Genomic DNA, 27,403 nt, shown 5'->3' on the forward strand with positions numbered 1-27,403 from the left:
AACATCTTTTCACTTTTGTAGAACCTAATTCCATTATTATCTATCTCTTTTGTACCTTGCAGTAGGTATATGTAGAGAGCGAAAGCGAGAGGGGGAGGGAGGGAAGGAGGGAGAGAGAGAAGGGGAAAGATAGAGGGGGAAGGGAGGGAGAGAGAGAGGGAAAGAGATGGAGGGAGAGAGAGGGAGGGAGAGAGAGAGAATGACGTCATACTCACATGTGCGACGATGGGGATGAGGTATTTCTTCTCATCTCCAGGTTGGAAACCTTCGTAATCAAGAGACTTCTTTAACACGATGTCGCCTGTTGAGGGTAGTGGGATCTCGAAAAAGTCGCTCTGTCCCTGAAAATAAAAACAAAAGCGTGTTCCTTTTAGAGTGTACATTGCAATCGTCATATACATGTGAGATTGAAACACTTCCTCAATATATTGCGTGCAAAATAATGACTCAAGTTTTCTTGGTCTACGAAAGACTATACTTAAACCTGAATGTCCATTACTTACCATCGTCTTTTTCATTAACGACCAATGAAATAATAGTTTTATGTGAGCTGTAAAACTTTTTCTACTAAAGTTCGTACCTCGATCTGATATGACACCCTGCCGTTCTCATTGCTATCCGAGTCGACAGCTGTCAATCTCCGGAAAATGGTGGACCCGACAGGGGTGAGCTGCAGGAACAAACAGACATATTAGTCATTATCTCTCGCTGTGGGTATGAGGGAATTGTTGGTGGATGAAATATATACAAGACGCACTGACATAAACTTAAAACAAACACATTGAATTGCAACTACCCACATAAAAGCCTACAACTTCTATTAGCAAAACCAGGATGTTCAAGAATATCTATGGCCAGTTATGCGTTCATAACCTTGGACCCACATGTGTATTCGGGATGTTGTTTTGGGGATATTTTGCGTCGAAAAGAAGATAACAACCTTCAAAAACAAATCGGTATGTATGGATTTCTGCTTTCTTTTCCGTACCTCTATGACCTCCTGGTTGTATGGTGCCCCGACAAACGTTGGCTCGTTGTCATTCAGGTCCAGAACTGTGGCTACGACAGTGTTGTCCACCTGTAAGGTAGTTGTCATGGCAACATCATGATAAATAATCACCATAGTATCAATGTCGTTCAATTTTATATCATTTCACGAGCTAAATCTTTCGGGAACTCTTCAAAGAAGCTTTTGGAAACTTTGTTATACATTTTGCTATCGGGAAGTGATGACAATTTCAAGGAACAGAAATTTAACGATGCACATGTACGTACAGTCCAAACCTTCCAATATGCGTCTTTTCCGAATACAATATTCTCGATAACGTTAGTATTTACCAAAAGACAAACAAGATAAAGGGTACTCACCATTGCATCCGTCGCTATTGTTTTGCACCTAACGATGAATCTAAGATCCCGGATGCCTGTATCCCCCTATTCAAAACAAATCATATTTCTTGTCTTCAATTTCTACATAAAAAGAAATCCTTCCAACATCAACTGATGTCCGTATCCAACTTGCTGTATGAAGCAAGATCATTAAAGATCCTCAGGGGATATCTGATGAAGATAAGGTTGGTCACTGTGGTAACATTACATTTTCATCACTAGGCACACCGAACATTTAACTCTGCGGAGATGACTTGTAAATTCGTATAGATTCTCCGTCTTCAGCAGCAGAACACAGTGAACTACTACTACAGATTCTTCGTCTAATTCCGTCAAGATGATGTCAACATGTTATGACACTTACGTCTCTGTCTAAGACCTTCCCTCCAAGTGAGAGTCTAAGCTGTTGAAGTTCCTCTACAAGTAAACCCCACTCCTTGTCGCTAGAGTCCTGTAGAGTCAGCTCGATGGTCCGGCCAGCGCCGACTGCCGTCCCCGCGAACGACATGTTCGCTACAATGGTCGTGTCTACGGACAAGAGAAGCATAGTTACAACTCCGTGAAAGAGGTATTGTCTTGGTGGCTCTGTGCATGTGCGTCTGTGTGTCGACAAAGTTTTGACCTAGCTGCCATGGTTGAATTGTGATATTTTTGTTTGTTTGTTTCGTATAACCAGTATTTTTAGAGTACAAACAGCGTAGGACCGTAAGGTTCGATTCATCCACACCGGGAAGGACCCCTACTCTTTTTTGTAAGTGTGGTGAAATCTTTAACGTGCTCAAACACGGGACCTCCAGCTTTACGTCCCATCCGAGAGGACGTCCCTAACCGTAGCTAGGTACTCATTTTCTGAGTGGTGAGGAAATAGATGTAAAGTGCCTTTTCCAGGGACACACAACACTGTCTGCTAGTAATTTGAACCCAGAACTTTTAGATTTCAAAATCTTAAAGTCATCAACCCTTTGACAAGACCAGTTTGCCACCATAGTTATTGTATGTGTATTTTAAAAGAATTACAAGACACTTAAGTTTGGCATAGCCTTCACACGCCAGTCAAGTAACAGAACAAACAAAGAATGGCTTACTTTCCGGGCTGTTCTCCATGAGGGCCTCGAACACCATTCCGTTCGCGAAGACCGGACTCTCGCATAGATCTGTTGGGGTGGGGGGGGGGGGGGGACGAGAAAGGTATGTTGGTATCGACATGGACCAGCATATATCATATGTAGTAGCATGATATATCTAATCTCAAAGATATCGATAAATGTGACTGCGACAAGCTCTATCCTAAACATATGCTGTCCTTTCCTTGTTTATAGGGGTCAGGACGTGTGCGGGTTTGGTAACTACTTTGCGTTGTAAACAATTGCCTGTGTCGATAAACACTTGAAACGTCAGCAAACCCACCCAGTGTTTGTCTCAAATATGCAGTACACCAGAAGACCGCATGAGCACTATAGCAGTTGCTGACCAACGACACAAGATATTAGATTGAGAGCCAATATTTCTCTAGAGAAGCAGGGACACTTTCCTGTGTAATTTCAGCCTGATGTTCTGGATTTAATAGCACAATGTAAACAACAACACGAATACGAATACAATAGACCAATTTCACTGTACACAAAGGCTCTCTTTGTCTGTCGAAAGAGAAGTGGGTCAACATGTTTAATACTTGGTGTCACCAATACTGGGGTATGAACTCTTTTTTTATAGATAAAAAAAATTATAAATAAAAACAAAATTACTGATCATTGTAATGTTAGTACGTTTCATTCATTACGCAACTGTTCCATCAAAATAGGACTTACAAAACCCGCACTTTGGGCAAATATGGCATACTGATTTTTATAATTAAATGACTAATCTATTCCTAAACCCGACGAGACATGAGTCAATTACTCAGTCATTATTCTTGTACTCATGGCAACTAACGTGCAGGGGAAGGTTTTAAGTCATGAAAAATAAAGAAAGAAAAGAAAATAGAGTATCTACTCACCTTATTATGATTCATCTGATTTTTAAAACGATATTCAATATCTTTAATTCATTGTGCTTTTAGTTATCCTCGTGTTGGTTGTATTAAAGCTCATATCATTGTGTCATAAAAACGCATCCTATTTTAGATGGTATCTCAGATTGCATGGCATGTATGTTATTCAATCATCAAAGCAACGAATCAATCGTTTACTTTTAAAAGGCTGGTTATGGTGATTTTTGTAGATAGTTTGTTAAGGATTACCTGTGTAGTTATCTGTGGGTCCGAGGGTGGGCATGGGGTACACACAACACAACATCAGGTATAATGAGGTGTGATCCCGGAGAGGCATGCAGGAATATACATTAGACCACACGAACCGATAGATCTATGGATGACATCTGGACCATTTTTGACGTTGCTTCTTTTTTTGACTTTGCAAATGGTGATTCTAAGAACTCTCACTCTTTTACGTTTTTACACAAATGAGCAATGAAATGCACCGATGAAACATAGTAAGCAGCTACACAAACAAGTCGAACAGAATTTTTGGTTGCCAGTACAGCAGTCTTCATCAGGTTCGAATGACCAACCACTTAGGACACGTGACCATATGGGCACGTGACCATATGGACACGTGACTTCAACAATTGGTCAAAAGTAGCGACAACTTGTCGCAAACTTACAAGTCACTATTACCCTATCTTATGTCGTAATTGTGGGAAAATGTTGGAAAATGAGCACATATCTCGTAATACACGGTTCACAAAACGAACTAAGTTTGTTCGTTTATTTGTTTGTTTCTTTTGAACTTTCGCATCAAATGTGTGTTTCCAAGATGATGTCACCCATAGCATCAAGACCGTGTAGCCTTACGACAATCACATGGGAGGAAATCGATAAGAAGAGGGGTTAGTCATGCATTAGTAGATTAGCTTCGACAGCTGACGCTAAGCTATGCCGCAGTATGCGGTATGATCTGCTAGCCTTGCAAGCAGGCCCCTTGGGCGATGTTTTTTGTTGTTGCTGATTACAGACTATTTTTCTATTGCTGTTGTGTTTTAATGCTACCATTAAGTAATGGACGCAGCATCCAGTACGTTATCAGCAAAAAAAAGACGATTTTTGAAATAGCACCCATGGAACCTGCTATCGAGGCTAACAATTTGCCACTATACGTAATGTTGATTATAAGCATGAGCAAAACGTTTGAAATAAAAGCGCTATGATTGACGAATTAGATATGTTAAAAATCTTAACGTTTAAACGTTTAATTAAACGAAATCACGCAGTTTTTCTCATTCGACAAAATGAAATAATAGCAAACGTTTTGATATACATTTGGTATAGTAGTAGTAAGCATTGTTGACGTTTTTAAAATCAAAATTAGTTTCCAATGTTCTGTCTTGTATCTTGCTCCTTACGTGTTACATTTAAGAGTAGAAGTCAATGTTAATTTCGGAAATGAGCTTTAGTGTTAGAGCTTCAAAGCAGTACCGCCAGTAACTATAGATTAATTCGCGTTCGAGTTATTTCCTTACCAAAGCAAAATATCTTACAGCTGGGGAAACAGCGGAAATAAGAAAAGCTGTATTAGAATAGTTACCAGCTGAGCAGAGATTATAAATGTAATGTGATATCTAGACCATTCCATTCGTCGAGTCCGAAAAGGGGTGAAAACTCATACAGGTAATAATCCTTTTGTTTGGAATAAGAGGTACTTTGGTATATAATGCTTTTAAGTACATTGTGTATAGGCTGATATATATCGCAGCCATTTTTAGATTTGGAAAAATAACACTAATTAATTATATTGAAAGTTGACAAATTCAAATGTCAAAAGTTGCCACTTTTTAACTTTCTTTCCTTCTTTTCTAGTCTAAATTCTTCTCACCCCTCTAAGTGTTTATAAATGGAACGGCCCATAGATTAAAGCGGGGGCGACTTTATGTTGACAACAATTACTGTGTTGGTGTAAATTGATCCGGCGGACACCTGTGTGGTTTACCGTACTGACTTACTTTGCGCGGATACTGTAACCACTTGCAGCACCGCCAGCACAGTGAAGAGGCATATCCTGGTCCCTTCCGCCATGTTTCTCTTCTGAAGTGCACCTACTTCTGTAGAATCAACTCTGTAAAACGCCCCAGCACTCCGACAAGTCTCTACCTGCGATACAAAAGAGTGCGGTTAGGTGGAACCGGCTTTTCAATCAGGGCGTTTCCCGCTTACTAGTATTCTTTTCAAGGGCAAAATCAAAATGGCGGACGTCAAACAATAGGGAGAACCAATCCAGTGACTCAGCCATTACATGTCGAAAAGATACACAAATCTATTACAACGCGATACAAGAGCATAACACAGCATAAGTACACATGTACAGTTAAACTAGATTTGTAACATACATGAAATGTTAAGAGCTACTTTGAAACTCTTGCATGACGTAGTTGTTTGACATGTTACAAAAGATTTAAGATGGCGTATACAGGCGTCACTTCAAAACAGGTTTCTTCGCAAGCCCCCCTCCCCCACACATATATTGCAATTAGCAAAAAAATCTCCCTAACACTGAATAATGCAATTGTAGATAGCGTTACCTGCCGCATAGATGCCACAACTTTTTAACAAATGTTGACAAACAGAAACGATCACGTGTCTAGTAACGTAGTAACGTTAACGTTAAATGTATTAAAACTACAGTATTTAGTACACTTATAACTAAACATGTTCAAGATCTCGTAACTGGTGAAGATATTATACATAGATATATGTAGATAGTGTAGCAGGTAAGAGATCTTCCTACCTGGCTGAAAGGATCTACTCTACTCTACTCTATTCTCTTCAACAGAAAAAAATGAGTCGAGTTCAAAAAATAGACCCTTTATCAAACCAAAGCAATTAGCCTATCAAAAGGGCAGCTGCCCTGCCCTACATTGGTTAACCTTTGATCACCCATTAGTTCTTACAGATAACGACACAGATAACCTTAATTAAGGTACAGCCAAACGCGTCGTACAATCTTTTTCGAACTATTCTCAATAAGGATAGAACCGACCATCTACGACACAACCACGACTGTGCTAAGAATGTTGTTGTCGCAAGGGTGTCGTACGACCTGACGTTATGTGACAGGACCTTTATAAACAGATAACAGAACTGATATGACAGCCGTGTGTGTTTTGGTTGTCCAGTATCCTGGTCAAGTATCGATCCCAACAGTCACAATCGCATACATGTGACAGTAACGGTTAAAGGTGTGTGTACACTGTGTGCTTGTATATATAGACAGGTCTGTAGGGTTGAATGGCCGTCTGGAGGAAGAAAAAATAAGCACTCAATGTTATGTAGACCACCTAGGAAGAGTAGCAGTCTATCCTTTGTAAATTGTAAAATGTAGCTATGCTACTTTAACCAAGCGTCGATCGTGGTAAAGCAATCTAACTATTCTAAGTAGAAATGACTCATAGTATGTTTTGCTTCAAAAATTGTCTGTTTCAAAGCTGTAAAAACTAAATGTAGTTTTGAAACAAGCTATGAAAATGAAGGCTATCTACAATTATTACGTCTTGTATTTTTGGAAGAAAATCGTTTTTGGGATAGCTTTTCGTGCCCGCCCCATCTAAAACACGCGTTGTAAGTGTTTAAACCATCATACCATCTCTATTAGAGCACCTAGTTTTGCAACGACAACTTGCAACCAGCAAGCCAAACAGAAGATTTAGCCTTAAATATACACGAACACCCCCTACGGTTGCCAGGATTTAAAAAAGAATAACTAAAAACACTAAGGCCTTTCTTTCAGAGGGTTTTTGCTTATAACTATTTATATTAACAGACATATTGTAACTAATATCATACGTATTGACTGTCATAAGCTATTTTACTCACACAAGCCCGTGTTCAAATAGCTCCAAGTATACGTCAAGGGGAACATGGAAGAATTCAACCAAAAAATGTTGCGTCAAGCGTCATAAATGTTGCTAAGGTAGTCCTAAGCAACGGCGTGAAAAACTTTGCAAAACTGACGGTAACGTAATATGTACAGTGAATGGGAATGTCACGGACAGAGTGCACTTCTGCAGAACGCTACACACAACCGACTGGCAAAAAGGGCTACAACATGTAACAGGATACCGTGTCAATGCTAAAGGAGGGAGAGAGAGTTGCAAGTTGTAACAAAACAGAACAAGGATTATGAAGCCTGGCATGTTTATTTGCTACCCGTCTAGACTTAGTAAAAACGGATTAAACATTGTGCTGAAGAAATAGAACAGGTCCGATTTAGTGACTGAAATACAACAACAACTTGCAACATTTGTTACAACTTGTACCGACACGTTGACTAACGTTAGATCACTTATTGGGCGATTTGTCCCTAGGGTTACAGAGAAATGCGGGCACATAAAAGACCGTAAACTACATTCGTGTCAGTGTACGTGACAAAATGTGTGGGCTGACTTAGTCACGTCCATTGCAACAGGTGGGACAACAAAACGTCACTCGCTACATCGACTCACAACTGCTACAAGTTTATACAACGCTAGAGTGGTAGAGTTTAGGAAAAGGGGGAAAGATTTGGCGTGGAAATTTTGGGTTAGTTCAAGAGGAAACGTGAACAGGTTGTTACGAGGTCGAGAGGTCAAATGACGCGGAAACATTTCATCGTACCTGGTCGTGCTCGGAGTCGGGCTAACTTTCAATCGTCTCAAGACTTAGACACGAATCCGCCTTCCCTAATCGCTACGATGCGCCTCCTTAACACTCACTCCAAGCATAGAACCAAGATGGCGCGCCCAAGACGTCTTGACAAGGTGTTGTTGTTTCAGGCCCGGCGAAGTTTTGAACGTTGCGTCCCGCCACCCTACCTCTTCACACAGGGCGAGTCAAACGGAATGAAGATAGATTTACCCTCATTTGCATATGAAAGCCCCGGCAAGGTTTGCCCACCAAACATCTGTATCGGGCTGAGTACGTCACGGTAACAGTATCCTAACCAACCTGCCGGCGTTTAACAAAGCGTGAAACCGACAATAAAACGTAAACTCTGGTTGGTTTAGGAACGCCATGCTTGGAATTCGCCACAACATGACCGGAACTTCGATGTTTTCCACATCGTTAATGATGAAATGTACAGAATTTGGAGCAAATTCCTCTGACGGCGTGAAAAATCACTGCAAATTAAAAATTAACGAACTAATCATATCAGCTCAGCCAGTTGGTTTTGAGGGGAGGTAAAACCAAATTTGATACAGATATGCGAAGGAATCTAAACGTATCTTGAAAAAGAAACGAGGAGGAATATAGACTTTTTTAAAGTCACGTTTGGGACCGCATTTTTGCCACAACTGCACCATACGGCAAGGAGAAGTAAGATAAATCCATGCCCTAGTGATGAAGGTAGCTGAGAAGTTACCAAACGTGCTAGTGTTATAAGAACCCACTATACGTATCTTGATACAGTTTTTGTTACCGGAAGCCATTCTTTCGCTAGCAATAGCGGAACAGGTGCGATAAAACAGTCACTGCTTAAGCAGGTTTTTTCTCCCACTCCCATCCAAAAAACTTCCAAAAAATTCAGTGAAGCAACAAAATGCCACTTTGAAAACAATTGATTGCTATTAGTACCGCATTATTGAGCAATAAAAGACAACTTACACAGTTAATTAAAGTGGGTGTGCCGGTTGCCAATGTACAAGTATAAACAAGCTCCTGCACTCCGGATACAGTTAAGGCCACAGCAAGTAATTTTTATGGATGACATCAGCGCGCTCATTAATTTTCGCCTGATTTCGAAATAAAAAACAAGAAATTTCATTGCCCTCCGACGGTGGTCAACATGCCAAAAATGGGCAAATATGTCGCAAACGTTGACAGTCTAAGGTGTTTCATTGCATATGAATACCCAGTGTGGTTCCTGCCCATGATGGTATAATAACAAGCCGTTTTCTGCATTTGTTCTAGCAAGGACGTTATACAAATAATGGGGGGGGGGGTCTAGTTAATTGAGCTGTATACACAAGGTGTTTCATCACATATAAATACCCAGTGTAGTTGCTTCAGATGATGGTACAACAAGCTCTTTTTTTGCATTTGTTGTAGTTAGTCTATTGAGTGGATACACATCTACAAGGACATGTTTACTGTTGAATCAAGGAGGTTTTATATTTTATATGAAACCTCATTGGTTGAATACAGCAATAAAAGACCTGTTTGTCACGATATCATATTTCGTGGCCTCAATTCTTGTTTACCAAGATTTATGATCTCAAAATTTGAAAATATAGGAATCTTGTTTTTTTTGCCCGCCTTGTTTTTTTTCGCCCTATCTCATTAATTTTGGAGTCTGCGGAGGATGTCATCCATAAAATTTACTTGCTGTAGCCTAAGTACCAATAACTGCCAGCCCAGAAAAGCTGTAGTGTTGTTAAGCCAGAACTTGACGTAATAGAAATCTCATTCTACCTCAGACCTATTGTAGAAGAATAGCTAAGAACAAGAAACTATTACGCCTCCAAGTTTCATTCAACCAGTTGCAAGAATTGTCAAGTTTTAGAATCCTCTTTCTCAATACCTCATTCTACCTCAAAATTATTGTATATTATTACAAAAAAAAGTGTAAGAACCTCTTTATTTATAGCTTTAAACAACGCTTCTAGTGTGTAGATACAAAGCCGTTCGGTGTAATAGTTGAACCATACACTGCCGTGTGCCTGCAAAGCTGGTGTGTTACTCCAAAGGGCGGTTATACCAGTTGATTAATACAGTCACAAAGAAAGGTAAAGCACGTTCTTAAGACACTACCAACACAAGAGCGGCGGCTTAGCCGTAATGGTGGGCGATGTTGTTGTTAAGCCACGTTTCCCGCCAAAACAAGGAAAGTTTGGACACAAGTCAAACATACTTGGCAGGTGACAGACGACATCGTGGCGTCGTCATTCGCGACAAGTACGTCCTGTTTAGGGTTTGTCGTTCAACGGAGCTGTCAATCAAATATTACAGGGTTTTAGGGAAAAGCAGATGACAGACGATATTATGACGTCGTCCTTCGCGACAAGTACGTCCTGTTTTGGGTTTGTCGTTCAACGGAGCTGTCAATCAAATCTTACAGGGCTTTACCACTTTTAGGGAGGACCATGAAATAGACGACATTATGACGTCGCCTTCGCGACAAGTACGTCCTGTTTTGGGGTCTGTCAATCAAATCTCACTAGTTAACAGGGTTTTACCACTTTCAGGGAGGAGACAATATGTTGTAAACTGGGAAACATTAATCCATACACAAGAGCGCTAGCCGATGTTGTGCACTAAATAAGTACAGACATGTCGATAAATATCAAGCGTGTCAGTCCCTTACTCGTTTCTCTATTGCAAATAAGTACTACACTCAGCCGCTGGCCTTCATTATAGCAAAAGCTCGTTAAAAATTGATTTTAAAGTTTAACATAACCATAATTCCTCGATGGTCGACAATTGGCGCCGGCGATATACTTTGAACAATTTCTCATCGATTGATTTTTTGGGACTAGGCGTTTATACAGTATTTGGGAAGTCAATAAGTACGTAATTCACTTTGTTGCTTTTAGAACCAATGAGACATACACTTACGGAAGTTCCGTCTACAATGGTTCTTGTTTTAGACGAACTTCGGACCCCAAAATGGGAACACTTTCACAAAAAAAGACAACTTCCGCCTCCCTTCTTATCTAACTCCCATGGCCAGCTACCTTATCTTATGAAGAAAACCATTAGCGTCTTTTGAACGATCACTTTGAATTTGAAAAGAAACTGACAATTTGACAAGAAATAGAATGACAGAAATAAAGAAATTATACTGTACCTATAGAGGCTAAGGGAAGCATGTTCTTTTAAATGTCATATATCGGTTCACAAGTTCATGAATTCATAGAATAGCAACAATCCAGTAATACTATGTGAATCGACGTTCATCAGATTTTCAAAATTCCCCCAATGTCTTTCCAACTCTAAAGCTACCAGCGATAACTTAATACTGGATTCCACTTAACATAGTGTTGAGTTATAACATATCCCAGAAGAACTACTAACACGTACAGATATCTAAAAAATATCTCTTACCATCTACACCGCCATTACAGCACAGGTCCCGCTACACCGGCGTCCGTCCCTGAACTAGTACCCCGCGTATTCTACCAGTATTTATATCATCTAATCTGGTTACAAAATCCCCTTTGTTACCTAGCTACTCACCAAAGTTCCTCACATGTCTGGCGCTAATCAAATTAGCACATGGTAACAGTATCAACTTCCTTAAACCGTCAAGGCGAGGGCTTTGGGAAGTGGCGTTTTGGGGTCGGGCAACATGTCACATAGACTAGATCTTGTAAATGACATGTACATCACATACATGTAGACACTTAAAATATGTCACAGGAAAAGGGATGGTTTCAAAAATAAGATAACAAAATTAATATACTCAAAGATACAGTATAAATATACTCAAAGATACACTATACCCAGGACGTGTCCTTGACTGTACAAATCAAAGCAAACAACTGGACAAGGTCTCTATAAGATTCAGACGTTTTGGACAGCATCCGCTGTCTTTCATCAGCGACGTAAGACGTTTCGGCCAGCATTAGCTGTCTTTCATCAGTGAACAGCTCACCAATGAAAGACAGCGGATGCTGTCCGAAACGTCTGACATCTCCGATGAAAGACAGCGGATGCTGTCCGAAACGTCCAACATCATCACCGATGAAAGACAGCAGATGCTGTCTGAAATGTTCTAGAGACCTTATACAGTCGATTTATTTTGCATGTTAAATGATTTATGTACTTGGATGCCTAGCCTTCATCAACGTATATGAAAAGATGAAAAATGAGGTAGCACGAATTGGTCCTCGCCTTAAATATGTTTTGAAATATGACCACACATTGCTTCACATCAAATGGGTTTCCCATTTCTATCATAAGCCAGGCCTCCGGCAATTCCATAACTGCATTATGAGTATGTTACAATATAGTTAAGATGAAAGGCTAGCCGACTAATACTTAAGAAAACAGGAAATTCCTGTTACAATCAAATCAATCATTAAATTCCTTGTCACAACTTTTCTGTTATGCTAGCAAATTAGTATGCATGCTGGCTGTGCGGTACAGTCATAATAATGATCTAGCCATTTCCCATAGCTTAATGTTTTATAGAGGACGATTCTACTTATTTTGTGCCTATGTGGTACATGTATGTGGTGTTGGTCTGGTTAACCAGTATATTGTATTGTTGCAACAACAAATAGGTGACAGCAAAACGATCTAGACTGAGAAGGACGAAGGATAGATTTGCACAAATTGTTCACAAGAAAGAACAAATTACGTAATGTCTTCACACCTTCCTACTTAGACATTCCTCCCTTGTCCGTACCTTACTTTTACTTGTAACGCCATTTTGTACACAAGGGTTAACTGCCCCGAGTTACCTTTCTAGTGGGGAAAGGATGTGTTAAACATGTTAAGAGTAAGCCTTAAGTCTGCAAAGCCCGAACCTATAGAGTGGTTTCAACATTTGCTTAAGCCGGCGTCACAATTCATGCAAAATCGCCCGAGCGTCGACCGTATTTTCCAATGAAAATCTCGGGTGACGTCCGACGACAACAAAAAACTAAAAATCCCCCATGAGATGGTACCATCTCTTGGATATGGACGAAGTCAGAATCCACAAACTTAGTAAAAGGCCAATATTTGGATCAACTTTGATTTCTAAAAGTCGTCCGAAGCCCGCGTAATCGACAGGACGTTGGCCGTACTTCGGCCGAAAATGCCCATTTGAAGCTCGCCAACACGTCAGCCGAGCTGAATTTCTTATTTGTGACGGGGGCTTTAAGAGCGACACGTACCCAAGTACAGTGTGCAATAATCTGCAATGTAATCTAAATGGTGTTTGAAGTTATGCTCTCCACGGCACAGGCTATCGTGGTGTCCCGACTTTTTCCAGACCATGGTTGGGAGTTAGTCGTGAGCAAGGTCATTTGTGGTTGGGAGTTGGTTGGCGAGGATGGCGTGTACCGTGACCAGCCGACAATACATCATTGAAAAATCAAAGTCGGGAAAGTTATATTCTGCTTGGATGCGATCAAAGAGAAGCGAACTGGAGCTAGAATAGGATGGATTCCAGGCTACTCCCAACACAGCGCCGACCTTGGTTGGGGAGTGGTCGGGAGTTAAGTCGTGGGAAAGTCCTAAATGTGTGACGGAGGCTTAACTTTTAAGATATAACACTTTAAAATCCCAAGTCGATTGTCAAATTGATACCATTTGTAGTATAATTATTATAGAAACTATGAGTATCTGTGTCGCAGGAATTTTTTCATGAAGATAAAGCTAGATTGTTGTTCCAGTGGAATGCAACCGTGCATGCATTTCCCAATTCAACTTGACATGATGGAATGTTTGCGCCAAATTTGGCTCGACCGCTAGGGCATTCCACTTCAGGCAGGACCACCAACGTCTTCTTCCACTTACATGATGAGGTTTGCCTGGTATTCAGGACAACATAAGTGGTGTGGATCTATCTTTCTTTTGTGTGTTTTAATACCTTAAAAGCCTGGTCTCTTCTCTGATATTGTTCGTTATCAGCCATGAAGAATAGATAAAGAAAGGAAGTAAGCAAAGAAGAGATGCAACGATAAATGAAGAAAGGAAGGAATGAAGGAAGGAAGGAATGAAGGAAGGAAGGAAGGAAGGAAGGAAGGAAGGAAGGAAGGAAGGAAGGAAGGAAGGAAGGAAGGAAGGAAGGAAGGAAGGAAGGAAGGAAGGAAGGAAGGAAGGAAGGAAGGAAGGAAGGAAGGAAGGAAGGAAGGAAGGAAGGAAGGAAGGAACTCGTTACAGGAAAAAGACAAAAGATGAGGATGAAAATTAAGGCAAAAAACAGCAAGAAAAGTAACTTGTCCCACCATTTCCATATAGTTCTCATGACCCACTTATATCACTTTGTCTCAATCCATGTTGTTCCTCCCCCTACATTCTCCTAAGATAAGGTAGAGCCGAACTCAGCCCGCCGGATGTCAGATAGAAAACGTCAACAGATGTCAGTCGACCTGATGCTATTTTTGAAAAAGCATATGTGCAGGGGTCTACATATCATCTCCAAGCAGATGTATGGTGTCGTCTCTGCTTGCACGTCTTTTTATCTACGAGTGGTTTTTAATGGCATCTACACACGTATTTCTAGGGATGTCATAGTAGCTCAACTAGTAGCAGCCTCACAGTTGAACTCCTGTCTCCAGCTAGTTAACTAGGAGACCCCGGTTCAATCCTGGGTCAGGTTGGGACTGCTCTCGTCTTTCGGAAGGGTCGTAAAAGGGGGGTCCCGGCGTGTTCGAGGAGGTGGCTCGAGCACGTTAGAAAGAGGAAGGGCTAGCGACCCCTGAAATCAAAATAAACCCTGCTACAGAAACAGCAAGGAAACTTGCAGCCCTATGTGCCTCGAACGAATTCGAAGCGCTACAAGCTGAACAACTGTACCACACACATTTCTTCAAAGACTTGTCATGGAAAAATATAAAGTTATAGAGACCTTCAGCTTTAACAATCCGAATTACATATACTACAAATGAACAAATTCTCAACCCAAACTTTCCGAGTCAAGAGGTCTTAACGAAAAACACGTCCACCTGTTCCGTGTATCCTGACAAACCTTCCGGCCAAAGTCATGCGTGGAAATTTTCTTCAATTAAGTAAACTTTCCCACGAACATTTCCGACATACTTTGCTTAAGTGGGAGGATAATGAAATAATTGGGTCGTTGCTTTGTCACCAGTCGCGGCTAACCCGACCTTGTCTTGACACAACTACTGCACAAATTTGTTTATTGGGATCACAAAATGTCACCAGAGACTAGACGGCTTTTGGGTTTATTGCAAAAGGTAGCATGGGGAATTGAGAAGCTATTAATCATTAGACGGACGCCACAGGCTAACATTTTGGGGATGTTTCCTTAGTGAGATAAAGATCTTGATCTTAAGACTGCACCTGACACTTCAGAATGTTTCTACAGGTGCGCATGAGTTGTTTTAAAGGGGTTTATTTAGCCATGTGCGCAGTGACGTCGTCGAGTGTATGATATTTCGGTCCATGTCGACAAGTGTATCACAAGTCATACAATCAAATCATTCATTAAAGATCCCATTATACGTTCTTATCCCTACAATAATTGGCTGTATTATTATTAGATGTTATAAATTTAATGGAGTCCGGTGGACAAACTGTAGTTCAAACGAAGATTCAGGAGAAGCCATTCAAATTTGAGCGAAATCTATCTAAACCATCAACCTCTTATGCTAGCCGTTTGGTGCCAAATTTGTGTTGGTTATGATGTTAGACAGAAGGGAGAGCGTTAAACAATTGCTCAAATATCACATATTACTTTTAAATGACAAGTCCGTACATAATTTGATTGGCTCCAGTTCTGTAGCCTATATACTAGGTCAGTATGGGTAAATATGTGCAGACAATTGTCCTTGAGTTGTTCGTACTTTGTACAGGTCATTGACCGACTTGATCCACTAACCCGACAATTCCAACGGGTGTTTTTTTGCATAACGCATGACCGCGAGGGTTTTTCTTTTTCTTCTTTCTTAATTTTTGGTTTCATCCGCAGATTCTGGTTAAGTTATGTAGCGACACCAAGAAATTTTGTAGCATATAACTTTGCGGACACCAAAAAAAACTTTGTATTGTCATTTACAGTTTTACAGATACTACTAGTAAACAATCAAAGCTTGACAAAGTCCAACTGATTGATTTGTAGAATTTTTGAAAATCCTCAAATAGTTTTTAAGAATTTTCCTAGCTATACATTTTCCCAGCGTGTATAACGCTGAAATTTGAATTGTATGTAGGATCACATGTGGTAGACAGAAAAGTAAATAACCCGCATTGCGCAATGTTTGCGGTGTGTTCACGAGGAACTACATGTGAATATTTCAGATGACGAGGCGAGTGTAAGATATGTAATGCTAATAACAACACTGGGCTGGATTAGGGTGTATCTGAGTAGACTGGTATCTCTGGATGCGTGTATCTGGTTTGTTTAGAAGTACCTATCTCACAGAGAAGGCCTGATGTGAATGTATACAACAAAACACCTCCGTAGTCCGGCTTGATAAGACCAGAATTGTAGTATTGTCTGTTTTGTATTCTTGATACATCTTACAAGACTAGTTGGTAAGTTTGCGAGGTGGAGAGATGGACGGACGAATCGAATGAGCGAGTAAATGAATGGATGCATCAATCAATTGATTAATGCATGCATGCATGAAGGAATGAGTGATTTAATGAAGGAAGGAAGGAAGGAAGGAAGGAAGGAAGGAAGGAAGGAAGGAAGGAAGGAAGGAAGGAAGGAAGGAAGGAAGGAAGGAAGGAAGGAAGGAAGGAAGGAAGGAAGGAAGGAAGGAAGGAAGGAAGGAAGGAAGGAAGGAAGGAAGGAAGGAAGGAAGGAAAAAATTAAGAAAGAGATGACTGACTGAATGAATGAATGATTTAATGAATGGATGATCGTTGTACCAGGTGGTAGGAAGGTCGCTTTACCTTGTTGATCTCCACACCTTCCAGGGTGACATGTCACGCTTTTTACCTCCTGAAGATGTGAGAGATGGGATTCTAGTGAGGTGTAATATAGCCGTCCGGCCGGTATCGTGTGTGTACTACCGGCCACAGCTGGGGTGCTTCAGCCGACTTATTACATGCCTTAATTCTACCCACAGGCAATATCACTGGAATGTGTCGCACACAGCTTGTGCGAACATTCGTTTTTCTCATACAATTATTCATATGCCAGAGTCTTTCATCCAATAGTTTCAGACAGCCTTGGATATTCAGTCCAAGACGTGACAAGTCGTTCGTTGCAATATAACCATTAACAGCTGATTCTGTGAAAAACTACAGAAATCAGTCCAACGAAATAACTTGTTTCTCATAAAAGATATAGTCTCAACCACACCATTCTGCGGGCAAGGCAAAATAGTAGAAATTGACCAAATATGGGAATGTTTTCCAGATATGGGAGAGTACGGTTTCCCGCAAGTTTGCAATACTTCTATAGAAGGTCAACTTCTCTGGCAGAATATTCTCTCTTTTCGTCCAATTTTTAACTATTTTTACAAAATGGTATGCAGTATGTTGAACTGTAAAAGCTAAAAGTCAGGATAAGATCTAAATCACGTCAAAGTGCATATTGATGGCTTTTTAACTCACACTTTTGCTCATACTTAGAGGAAAGGAGTTGTTTAAACCTATCACTTGTTGTTGCCGCAAAGTGTTAAAATAACACGGTATCAAATCGCGGCTGCTATTTTTCACATCTAGACTTGTCTCTGCATAACTAAATCAGAAATATGTTCTTTGAGGATTACAAGATGGCTTTTTAACCTTCGCTTTTTCTCACATTTAGTGGCGAATGAGTTGTTTAGCTATCACTTATTGTTGCCGCAAAGTGTTAGTGTTAGAATAACACGGTATCAAACCGCCGCTGCTTTTTTCCCTGAGAATGTTGTGTTAATTTGACGGCCTATTTGACGCCCGGTGTCCGGTTGCTGGGTTTTGTCTTCGCGTAGATCCCCGTAAAAATACGCGTGAAATCACGGTAATCGCGAACTACACGTGTTGTTGTTTCACCTGAGTTAGGGTTTACTAAACAAAACAGCGGTCAGTGTCTCTGTAAAAACCTATTTGATCGTCATCAGCCACGCTGTTTATCTTTAATGAGGATTCATGAAACGGAAATGAAAATAAGAAGGCTACCTATCACCAAGGACCTTGCTATCACACACAAAAAAATCCTAGCAATACAACTGCAGATTATTGCAGTTCTAAAGATAGTCGCCAGGGGAACCAAAACCAATCTCATCCATTGTTGGTCTACCCACAAACCAAATAGCAAGAAAATTATTTCATAAACTTTCCAATTATACATCTTAATTACTATGTCTAAAGACCACAAGACACTCCACCAGAAAAGGCTTTGAAATAACCATGGATATTACAGTAATACAGTGTTTCAATGCAAATGTCCTTGGAATGTACTGTACTGTATTTATTGTACTGCACTAGCGTCTAACAAATGCAAGTACAAAACAAAATCTAAAATGGCGGGGCGTTGGGAAAACTGGTCCATGTAATCTTTTAGTAAATCCCACTTTTCAACACTCGTGTGCAGGTGAAAATTACGGTAATTACAGTAGGAACGTTTTAGAGTTTACAATTACTGGTCTAGACTGGCGTGAAGTAGAGTGAATTCGGGCGAAACGGGTTTTGGGGTTGTTTTTTCCGTTTAGACACACGTGTTTACATAATGTTACTATCAACTCAGGTGTAACTGTATCATAATAATGTTACTACAATCAATGAGTTTTTTTTAAAAACAATATAAGCTATACTTCGGAACAATAGAGATGAATTTTCATGGTAGTGCTCTGAATTTAAGACAAAACAGTCATAGTTATTTCTATTTCATTGCAGGACACGAAATGTTAAGATTGTAAGGCTCCCAACGCTTTTTTAATCGAATCGAATGTTTGACAGAAGTTAGGGGAAACGTGACAACCCGGTCACATTTTTATTGTGCGATTGTCGTACGATCTCAAAATGAAGGCAATCTTGGGACGGTCGTGCATATATCGCACAACATTCTTGTTGCGAAAAATGCTATCTTAGATCCCTGTCGAGAAGTACGTTCTGTCACAACCTGCTTGAAAAATCGACATCAAAATCGTACAACGGCCTTCGACGAATGCGACCGTGCCGTTACTGACTGCCCATTTTTTTCAAGAAGCCTATCTTTCCAAGAACTAAGAAACCCCCACTGCATGGAAACAAAGATTTCCACAAGTTTGCAAGCTTGGGCACTATGGTGAAACCCAACATTTCCTTGCTGTGTACACGGCTTTCCTACCCCCGTGTCACCAAGATTGGACACATGTGCACACAAAAGTGCACACAAAGTGTCCAAAGTTTCCCACCTTATGAAACATCTCGTGTCGGGAATAATTAACCATGATAATAGAGACTTGTGAAGTGCGTGAAAATTTACCTCGAGCAAGGAGCGCCTTGTCTGAGTAATTGTTTAAACTTTTTGCCCTGGGTAAAATGACGTAAACCTATGATTCTTTAAAACCTAATTGTGTAAACCCCTGATACGTGTCTAATACGTTACATAATCGGGAAAGCCTAAAATACTGGCGCCAAACGATAACGCATTAAATGTGTGGCATGGTGTTGTATTGAAAACACTTGAAAACGAATGCTCTCATGATTTCACTCTTATAAACATTGACATATGGGTCGGAGTCGTTGATTAAGGAGAACTCCAGCATATTGCCTGCTTTGCGTTTTCATTGCAAATATTGGCGTCTCTTGGTGAAATTTTGACTCCCATTTGTCTAAGCCTGAGTCACGTTGTAAACAAAGACAACACGACGTACCCACGCGGAGTCTAATTAGCATATCATTGTTCCCAAATCAAACCACAGAGCTCGATATCTAACATTGAAGTTCTTGTTTCACGTCACTGAAACGTATATAGGTATAAAATATACGGGTGATTTGGGTTCTAAACCTTATCCCCAAACCTGGACCATACGTCATCGACATAGCCTCTAAAAGGCCCTGAGGATGACTGGGATAATAGTACAAATTGGCCAAATAGATCAAGGATATATCGATTGAATAGTATGCTAAGGGAGTCGGCTACGGAGAGAGGGTTCAACTTGCAAGCAAATATTCTCACTATAGCCGGCGTGGCTAGTTTATTATCGACCATTCGTGATCTTCTGTATTTGGGTCTATGATCTACGAGTTGATTTGAATCTGTGCTTTTGTGAAATAGTTATTTGCCCGTTGTAAAAACAAACACCGATGTGATGTGTATTGTGCTGTCTGGGTTTTTGTTTCTATGACAAGGGCGACAAAAAACTGAGCGTAAATCTTATCTTTCTGTATTAATTTCTGTCCCGACTGTGATGTTCGTTCAAGTCACATGAATCTAGACTGCTATGTGTATCACTTTGATCATAGAAAGATTACCTACGTCACACGCGAACTCAACTATTATCGACATAGGTCCGCGTCTCCGTACAACACACACACACATAACATGTTCACCTTGCACTAATGGCGTCCTTTGCCTTTCGGGAAATGTTGTTTTGGAACATGACATGTTATATATTTGACTTGATGTATTCTAATTACCTCGCCGATTATATCGTCGATAGAACGATTTACTTGCAACTTCTACTGTTAACCTACTAGTTTATCAGGCTGTCGTCATCATTTATAAGACACAGCCGCATGTTTTTACACCGTCCTTGGCATGTATTGTTAATCTGTGAAAAACCAGTAATCAGGCTGCTCAAAACCGAATGTATGCAATAGACATACACGGTGTTTCACAAGTAATTATGTCTGTGTCAATGCAAATTCTAGTAAAAAAAGGGACATCCAATAGTATTTCTCGGCTAGCACGTGGTTTAAAAAGCAGGGACCAATCAAGGTTCTTGTCACCATTTTCAAATCTTTCAGTTTGTATTTGAGGAGCCTATGTCGTTGTGTGCAGATGTGTGTTGTTGCTATCTCTGTGTCTGGATACTAGCGTGGGTTATTCGACTCCTGCCTGGGATTATTTTGAGCTTGGTTTCTATTCTACGACAAGACTGATGCATTAGGCGTTTGAACACAGAACATCGCGACCTTTGTGACTTCCTTGTAAAGCCACGGATGTTATATGGACAAATAACCTCCTTGGTAAAGCAAGACAGTCCGGACTTTTGACAACGGCTTCGCCCCGGACTTTTCAACCCGTGTCGGATAAAGAATGTGGACATTACAACGGCGTGTCTGTCTGGATACAGTAAAGCAACGAGCGACGAGTCATACGTACTATGATTCCCTCCAGGCTAGGTTTAAGTCCGACACTACTGCACCACTGGACAATTCAGCCTGACTACCTCAGTTCGATGAAAACGATGACTTTCTGCCTCTAGAGGGCAGCAGTTAGACAGAATTGTAGACAACAACAATTTGAAATCCATGTAGAATTCGAAATTATCAATGCATGTAGCTGTTGTTAACCTAATAGATTTGTTAAAGTTTTGTACATGTTTCTAAATAATGTTAGATGTATCTGGATTCTTTTGTTAATTTTCATTTAGACACTTCGTACGTTTTCACCTTTTGTTTTGGTATTGTTAGCTTAGTCTGTGTGTAACTGTGAACGTTTTAAAAGACTGCATGTGTAAATGTAAATATATGTAATTGAGAGAATATATCGGCTGTAATGTATTGGTTGTTGTTTATCGCTAATAGTGAATAAATGTCAATCTATCATGAACTTTACGAACAATGATTCCGTGTGCTTTCGGTATGACGAGGCGGTACAAGGGAGGGAGCTGGGAGGGGGCAGGGGGTGCCCGGAGGGGGGGGACGGGTTCGGGGCGTAGTAGCATAGCAACGACACTACTTTCAATGACAAAAGGTATTTTGAAGGAGTACCCGGATGTGTCTGGACGGCCCGCGCGGTTAGACCAACAAGAAAAGATAAGTAGGTGATAATTACGCGATAATTACTGCTAAATTATGCACCACTCGTTCGCACACAAAGGCCGACACATGTAGTTTCCACACATGTCCACACGTTTACACACTTGTGCGCACAGGTTTACATCGAAGGACACAAAGTGTACACGACAGTGGTCCGTTTACACAGATGTGCATAGGTTCCCCAAAAGGGACACATCGCGTTTCCACTGTGGGAACTCATTGAAACCCGTGGAAATTAGGGATTTCCTAGCAGGTATACACAGGTTTTCAAAGCGGAAATCTGTCTGTTCAAGCAGTGCCCGGGGGTTCTCGATCAGCAAAACAAGTTGACCTTCCTCTGAAGATCTTCCCAAAGATTACCATGATCGCGCATTGTTTGTTCGGACGACGTTTCTAAGGAAACGACATGACAAATAACATTCCTACTGACTCTTCCTTCTTTCAGACGAGCAAATCACCACAGTCTGCACCAATTTCTGGCTTAAGAGTCCTTCAAAGAAAGCTTAGACCAAAAGTTCAGCCTGTTTAGAGAAACTGTGAGGCTCCCATGGAGAGAGATCCGGCGTGAGTAACTTGTTTTTGACAGGGACAACTTGTTGGACCGGTCTTGGTGAAAGATGTTCTGCGTAGAGGGGACTCTACACAGTGACCCGTGTGACAATTTCAGGCGCTTCAGTCGAAAAGTGTTAGGCGATGTAACGCCTTCATGCAGAAATAGAGACACAAAGGACAAACTGTTTCCCAAAACAGTCTGACAGATTCTATCTCTTCAAACTTTAACCCTAGAATCATGACGATGCATTTTAACAACGTATCAACCCCGAACTAGCCTCTACCAGGCTCCACAGGTCGCTGAAAAAATAGTAAAAATTCGCCAAATAGACAGATAACATTCCAGAGAAGTTAGGTGACCAGGAGTATAGTTTGCGACTTATGTATGTTATCTGTCTATTTGCCGAATTTTTCCTATTTTTCCAGCGACCTGTGGAGCCTGGTAGAGGCTAACCCCGAACCGCAACAGATGTATACGTCACTCAACATGCAGTCAACCTCTCAAACGGCTGCTATAAACCAGGCATTTTTATGTGTATAGAGGTTGTACAGCCGCAATTGGAACACTTACGAACACGTCAAGTGGTTTATAGCTCTCTCCTCAAACACCGGACCTCTATTTAACGCCCAATCCGAGGGACGTCCCTAACCGAAGCTAACGTAAGTGAGGAGAGTCGTGCAAAGTGCCTGGCACAACGTCTACGGGACATATCAGGGGACTCCGGACTCGAACCCAGGACCTCTGGGTTCTGGACCAAACACCCTGCCACTGCGCCACCGCGACGCTAGTTTGAGAGATTTCTATCAATGACCTCAATACGACATGATCGCCCCGTTACGGCCACGAAAATGTAACTTTTTAACAGCTTACACCACTGCTACGATTATGAGCAGTAGTTGACTATGAGAAAAGCTGACCGCTTAGAAAACGATTTTTACCCCTAACATCTGCTTGGAGATTAACCGCTCTGATTGTAAACAGGTCAAAAGTCCGGTCAGTCAGAATCGGGTTGCTATATACCAAGGTGACTTTGGTCATCATGAACCATCATGGTCACACCTATTAAAAACACGGCATCTCTAGGAAATAGGTCAAACTACAAAGTACCAACAAACGACAAAATAATAGTACCGATGAGCTAAATACGTTGACCCCTGAAAAATCAGACGACTGAAATAAATTCGGCCGCCATTTTGGACATAAGAAGAACATTACATTCTTCAACATTGACAGGGACATTGCCATAAAATCATGTCGTTGAATAAAACTATTTTGCCGCGTGTTATTAGAAATAACAACTTCTTCGCACATCTATGCATCATGGACGACATAATATCCAAAATATTATTATGATAAACAAACTGAAACGCAAAAACATGAAGTACACAGAATATAGTCAAAATATTGTTTTTGTACCAGCGTCTGTGACCGACAATGATAACGGTGTCCGTTATTTTTTTTTTTCACAAATGCAAATAGAATGCACTTCGCCATTTCACACTCAAAGTCACGGCCATTAACGTCCCATATCAGCTCTAATAGCCAATTACCCTTGACAGAACGATTACAGATACCCGTGACATTGACGGGACAATCGAAAATATAACTACAAACAATGTTTTTGTATGGCGTTCTTTGACCTGGTATACATTGTATGTCTGTTACACACACCGATATGCTGCTGTCATACTTCAATATCAAATTGGCCCTTGTATTGTGAAAAATTCACAATAATGAAGAAAACAAGAAATTCACAAAAACTACAAATATTTCTGGGAGATACGAGATCTTCGATTTCTTGATTGCATCTGTGACGATGTTGAAAAATGTTTAGTCTAGACTTATGTATGGATACGAAATGATCAAGGGTTGAACAAGGATGTCACTCATCGAAAATAATACGTTTAGCTTTGAGACGCTGCCATAAGTAACCAAATGTTAAGCTATTTCCATTGTAAAATACATTGAACTTTCGAAACGCTATCATACTGACAACACGGTGTAATAATAACAGTCGGAGCGGATGTAGCGACAAAAACATGATCGCAAAGTGCACGTCATCTTTCTGAGTAACAATCTCTCTACGGTCCGGACGTTTTCCAATCAACAACAACAAAATAGGCAAAGTTCTGTTAACAAATATGTGTGTAAGCTCTGAGGAAGCAGATACAAAATATGAGAGGATTTGATACTATATCCTCGCAGTGCGTTTTTCCTATAAAATCTACAATCATGTTCCATGGGCAGCATGCATATTTAAAATCTGGTCAGAAATGTGATCTCCAAGCAGATGTAGGGAGGAATGATCGCGTCGTTTTCTGACTCTAAAATATCCCGTGAGGATCAGATGTGCTGGCAAAAAAGCCCTATAGCCTGAAAGAAAAAAACGTTTCGGTCCTTCCGCCCAAATTCTGCTTGGAGAAATGCACCCATCATCCATTGTACGAAGTATTTTGTGCTGACTTTGTGTCTGTGAACATATAGCGTGATACGTCCGACTTTGGAGGCACTAGATCATTTCACAACACAATACGGGCGGCCGTGTTAACAATGGCCGCGGAGAACACAGCGTTAGAAAGGCGGGTTTATCTGAGTCCGACTCCCTGTCAAAATGATTGATCCGGGAAAGACTATCATCACGTGGATATTTGATCATCTCGTATAATAAAATGTAAGGAAAGTAAAAATGGAAAACCGTCCAGTTATTAAACGTGAAGAGAAATGCATGGGCAGCCTACACGATATCCGATATTCAAGCATACTTGAAAGCATATTTAAAGCATGTCTAAAAATTCCGTTTCTTTACTCAAATTTACCTTTACGAATGCTTTAAGGTGAGCTTAAAGATTGGATTTCATGTAGTATGTACGTATAGTTATGCAGTTCAAACGATGATAATAATACGGACAATAGTATTGCAGATTTTTCTAACACGTCGTGAAAACGGTCACAATCTCTTGATATTATTTATCCTAAAAACGTTCTAAATTATGGAAGCAAAGAGAAATTTTCAAAGTGCAATAGTAGTAATTGGAACTGTCTGCAACAATGTCCCATAATGATTCCTCCAAATGTGAAATGTCTCCTACACGTCTTGATAAGATAAACATCTAAGACTACAAGGTCCTCATATCTGTAAGGAATGCTCCTCCAGAGGAAGCTGCGCCGGAAGAAGACAAGATAGACAGAAATAGAGCGTCGTGTGTCATCCGCTCATCTGCCGCGATGACAGGGGGAATACACAGATGATGTCCTTATAATTGTATCACATCCATTCCAAGTTAGCTATTAGGAAACAGCAACATTACATTCACAGCCAAAGCTTATTCAAATCAAACATTGCAAACCAGTGTTCTGTGATACGTTGACGAAAGTTAGAGATCCAGGTAGTAAGATACGCCAAAAATAATTACTCAAGCGACTGGATAAGATTTTGACTGTTTCAAAATTTTATCCAGTTGCTTGAGTAATTATTTTTGGCAGTCTTCTGTAAGTAACAAAGCTAGGGATCTATCCTTTTTTCATGGCAAAGGGAGCGGTCTTTAGTGAAGACCCAATTTTTTGTGATACTTGTCACAATAAAGGGTAGCAAGTTAGCGACTATACTGGAGCCGTTGGATGGGCTACGCTATAGCATTGATACACTAGAAGCAATAATGTCCTTGACTAGAAGTTTGAATAGTACTAGTATTTCAGCCCCCTCCCCACCATCACCCTACATTTTATTACCGATTTCTGCCATGCACCTGGTCATTAGCATAATTACCTTGGACAGTATAAACAAAGGCGGGTACGATAACCCCATCAGTAAACAGTGTAAAGGTACAATAAACAGTTCCATTCGAATTCCACCTTCAAATACACACTGTCGAAAATATGCCCAGAAATGTCAACGTAGTAACATATCTAGATGAAATAAATGGCAAGCACTGATAACAAATAAACTTTGCAAATGAAGCTGCGCCGATGCCAAAAGAAGGTATTGCATCGAATTACGGAATACATTATTTTGCTATCAAGTTTAAGTCAAGCCAATGTTTGTACTTCTAGGCTGTTATGCGATACATTCGGCACCTTCTCACTTTCTCGATTATAATTTCCCGTAAAAGCGTATCATTAACGTACGAAGCAGTGTTTCACATACATTTCTGTTAGCATATTGGTCCTGGTTTTAAAATATCACACAGTGCTATCTGTCTGCTTGGAATACATCAGAACAGTTTCTTTGTCAATATCTAAAGATTGTGACTTTTCAGCAAAGGTGACAAGCTTTCGTTAGAACGCTATGGTGCCACAGATAAATGGTACAGATACACTGCAAGGCTAGCAGGACAGAAAAGGACAACAACTTTGTCAGTAAGCGCAAATCCTGGCCTGCCATTAACATGAACTAGATCCCGTTCATGACTTAAGATGATTTCGAACTAGAAAGGGAAGAAGAAAACACAAGGGGAAAGGGAAGAAAAGGATTCAAACTCACCGCACGACTAGAACACCTGTGCCGGGCAGACCGCCATGTTGGCAGGATGCTACTCGTGTGTCTAATGGTTCGTGTGCGTGATAGTCTGGTCTTTCGGGATATCCCGGTGTGGAGTCAATGGCATGAAGGGCTCTCGTGGGGGTTTAACGGACGTTGTAAATTGGGCCTCGACAGTATTGTATGTTATAAGTCTTCATTGTGTCTTTCACCAAGAAAGAGAGTGGGGGAGAGAAAGAGAGATAAAGAGAGAGAGGTGGGTACAAGAATGTTGACGCATGACAAGAAATTAGAAACGACAGAAGCGCACAAGGTTGAGAAAGTACGGTATAAAACAGTACTTCACATTATTGCCCTGCCTGGGCACGTAAAAACTTCACTGGTGCACTGTATCCAGTGCTGGCCCTTTAACTCGTGTCTGGTGTCTACGCATACCCCTGGC

At 40.7% G+C, this 27,403-nt stretch overlaps 1 protein-coding gene across 1 annotated transcript in view; it reads right to left on the reverse strand.

The window, feature by feature from the left end:
• LOC136422319 (protocadherin-15-like) overlaps positions 1-27,076 on the reverse strand; it is a 39,742-nt gene extending 12,666 nt beyond the window's left edge. Inside the window, exons 1-9 of the mRNA XM_066410019.1 lie at positions 26,965-27,076; positions 5,386-5,533; positions 3,629-3,640; positions 2,475-2,543; positions 1,754-1,917; positions 1,369-1,434; positions 989-1,078; positions 581-670; positions 216-341 (exon numbers count right to left, since the gene is read on the reverse strand). Coding sequence (XP_066266116.1) covers positions 216-341; positions 581-670; positions 989-1,078; positions 1,369-1,434; positions 1,754-1,917; positions 2,475-2,543; positions 3,629-3,640; positions 5,386-5,458 — 690 coding nt within the window. The 5' untranslated portion in view covers positions 5,459-5,533; positions 26,965-27,076. The remainder of the gene's footprint in view (positions 1-215; positions 342-580; positions 671-988; positions 1,079-1,368; positions 1,435-1,753; positions 1,918-2,474; positions 2,544-3,628; positions 3,641-5,385; positions 5,534-26,964) is intronic.
• Between the last annotated feature and the right edge of the window lie 327 nt (positions 27,077-27,403).

The sequence above is a fragment of the Branchiostoma lanceolatum genome, chromosome 16 (genome assembly GCF_035083965.1).
Source record: "Branchiostoma lanceolatum isolate klBraLanc5 chromosome 16, klBraLanc5.hap2, whole genome shotgun sequence".
NCBI lineage: Eukaryota > Metazoa > Chordata > Leptocardii > Amphioxiformes > Branchiostomatidae > Branchiostoma > Branchiostoma lanceolatum.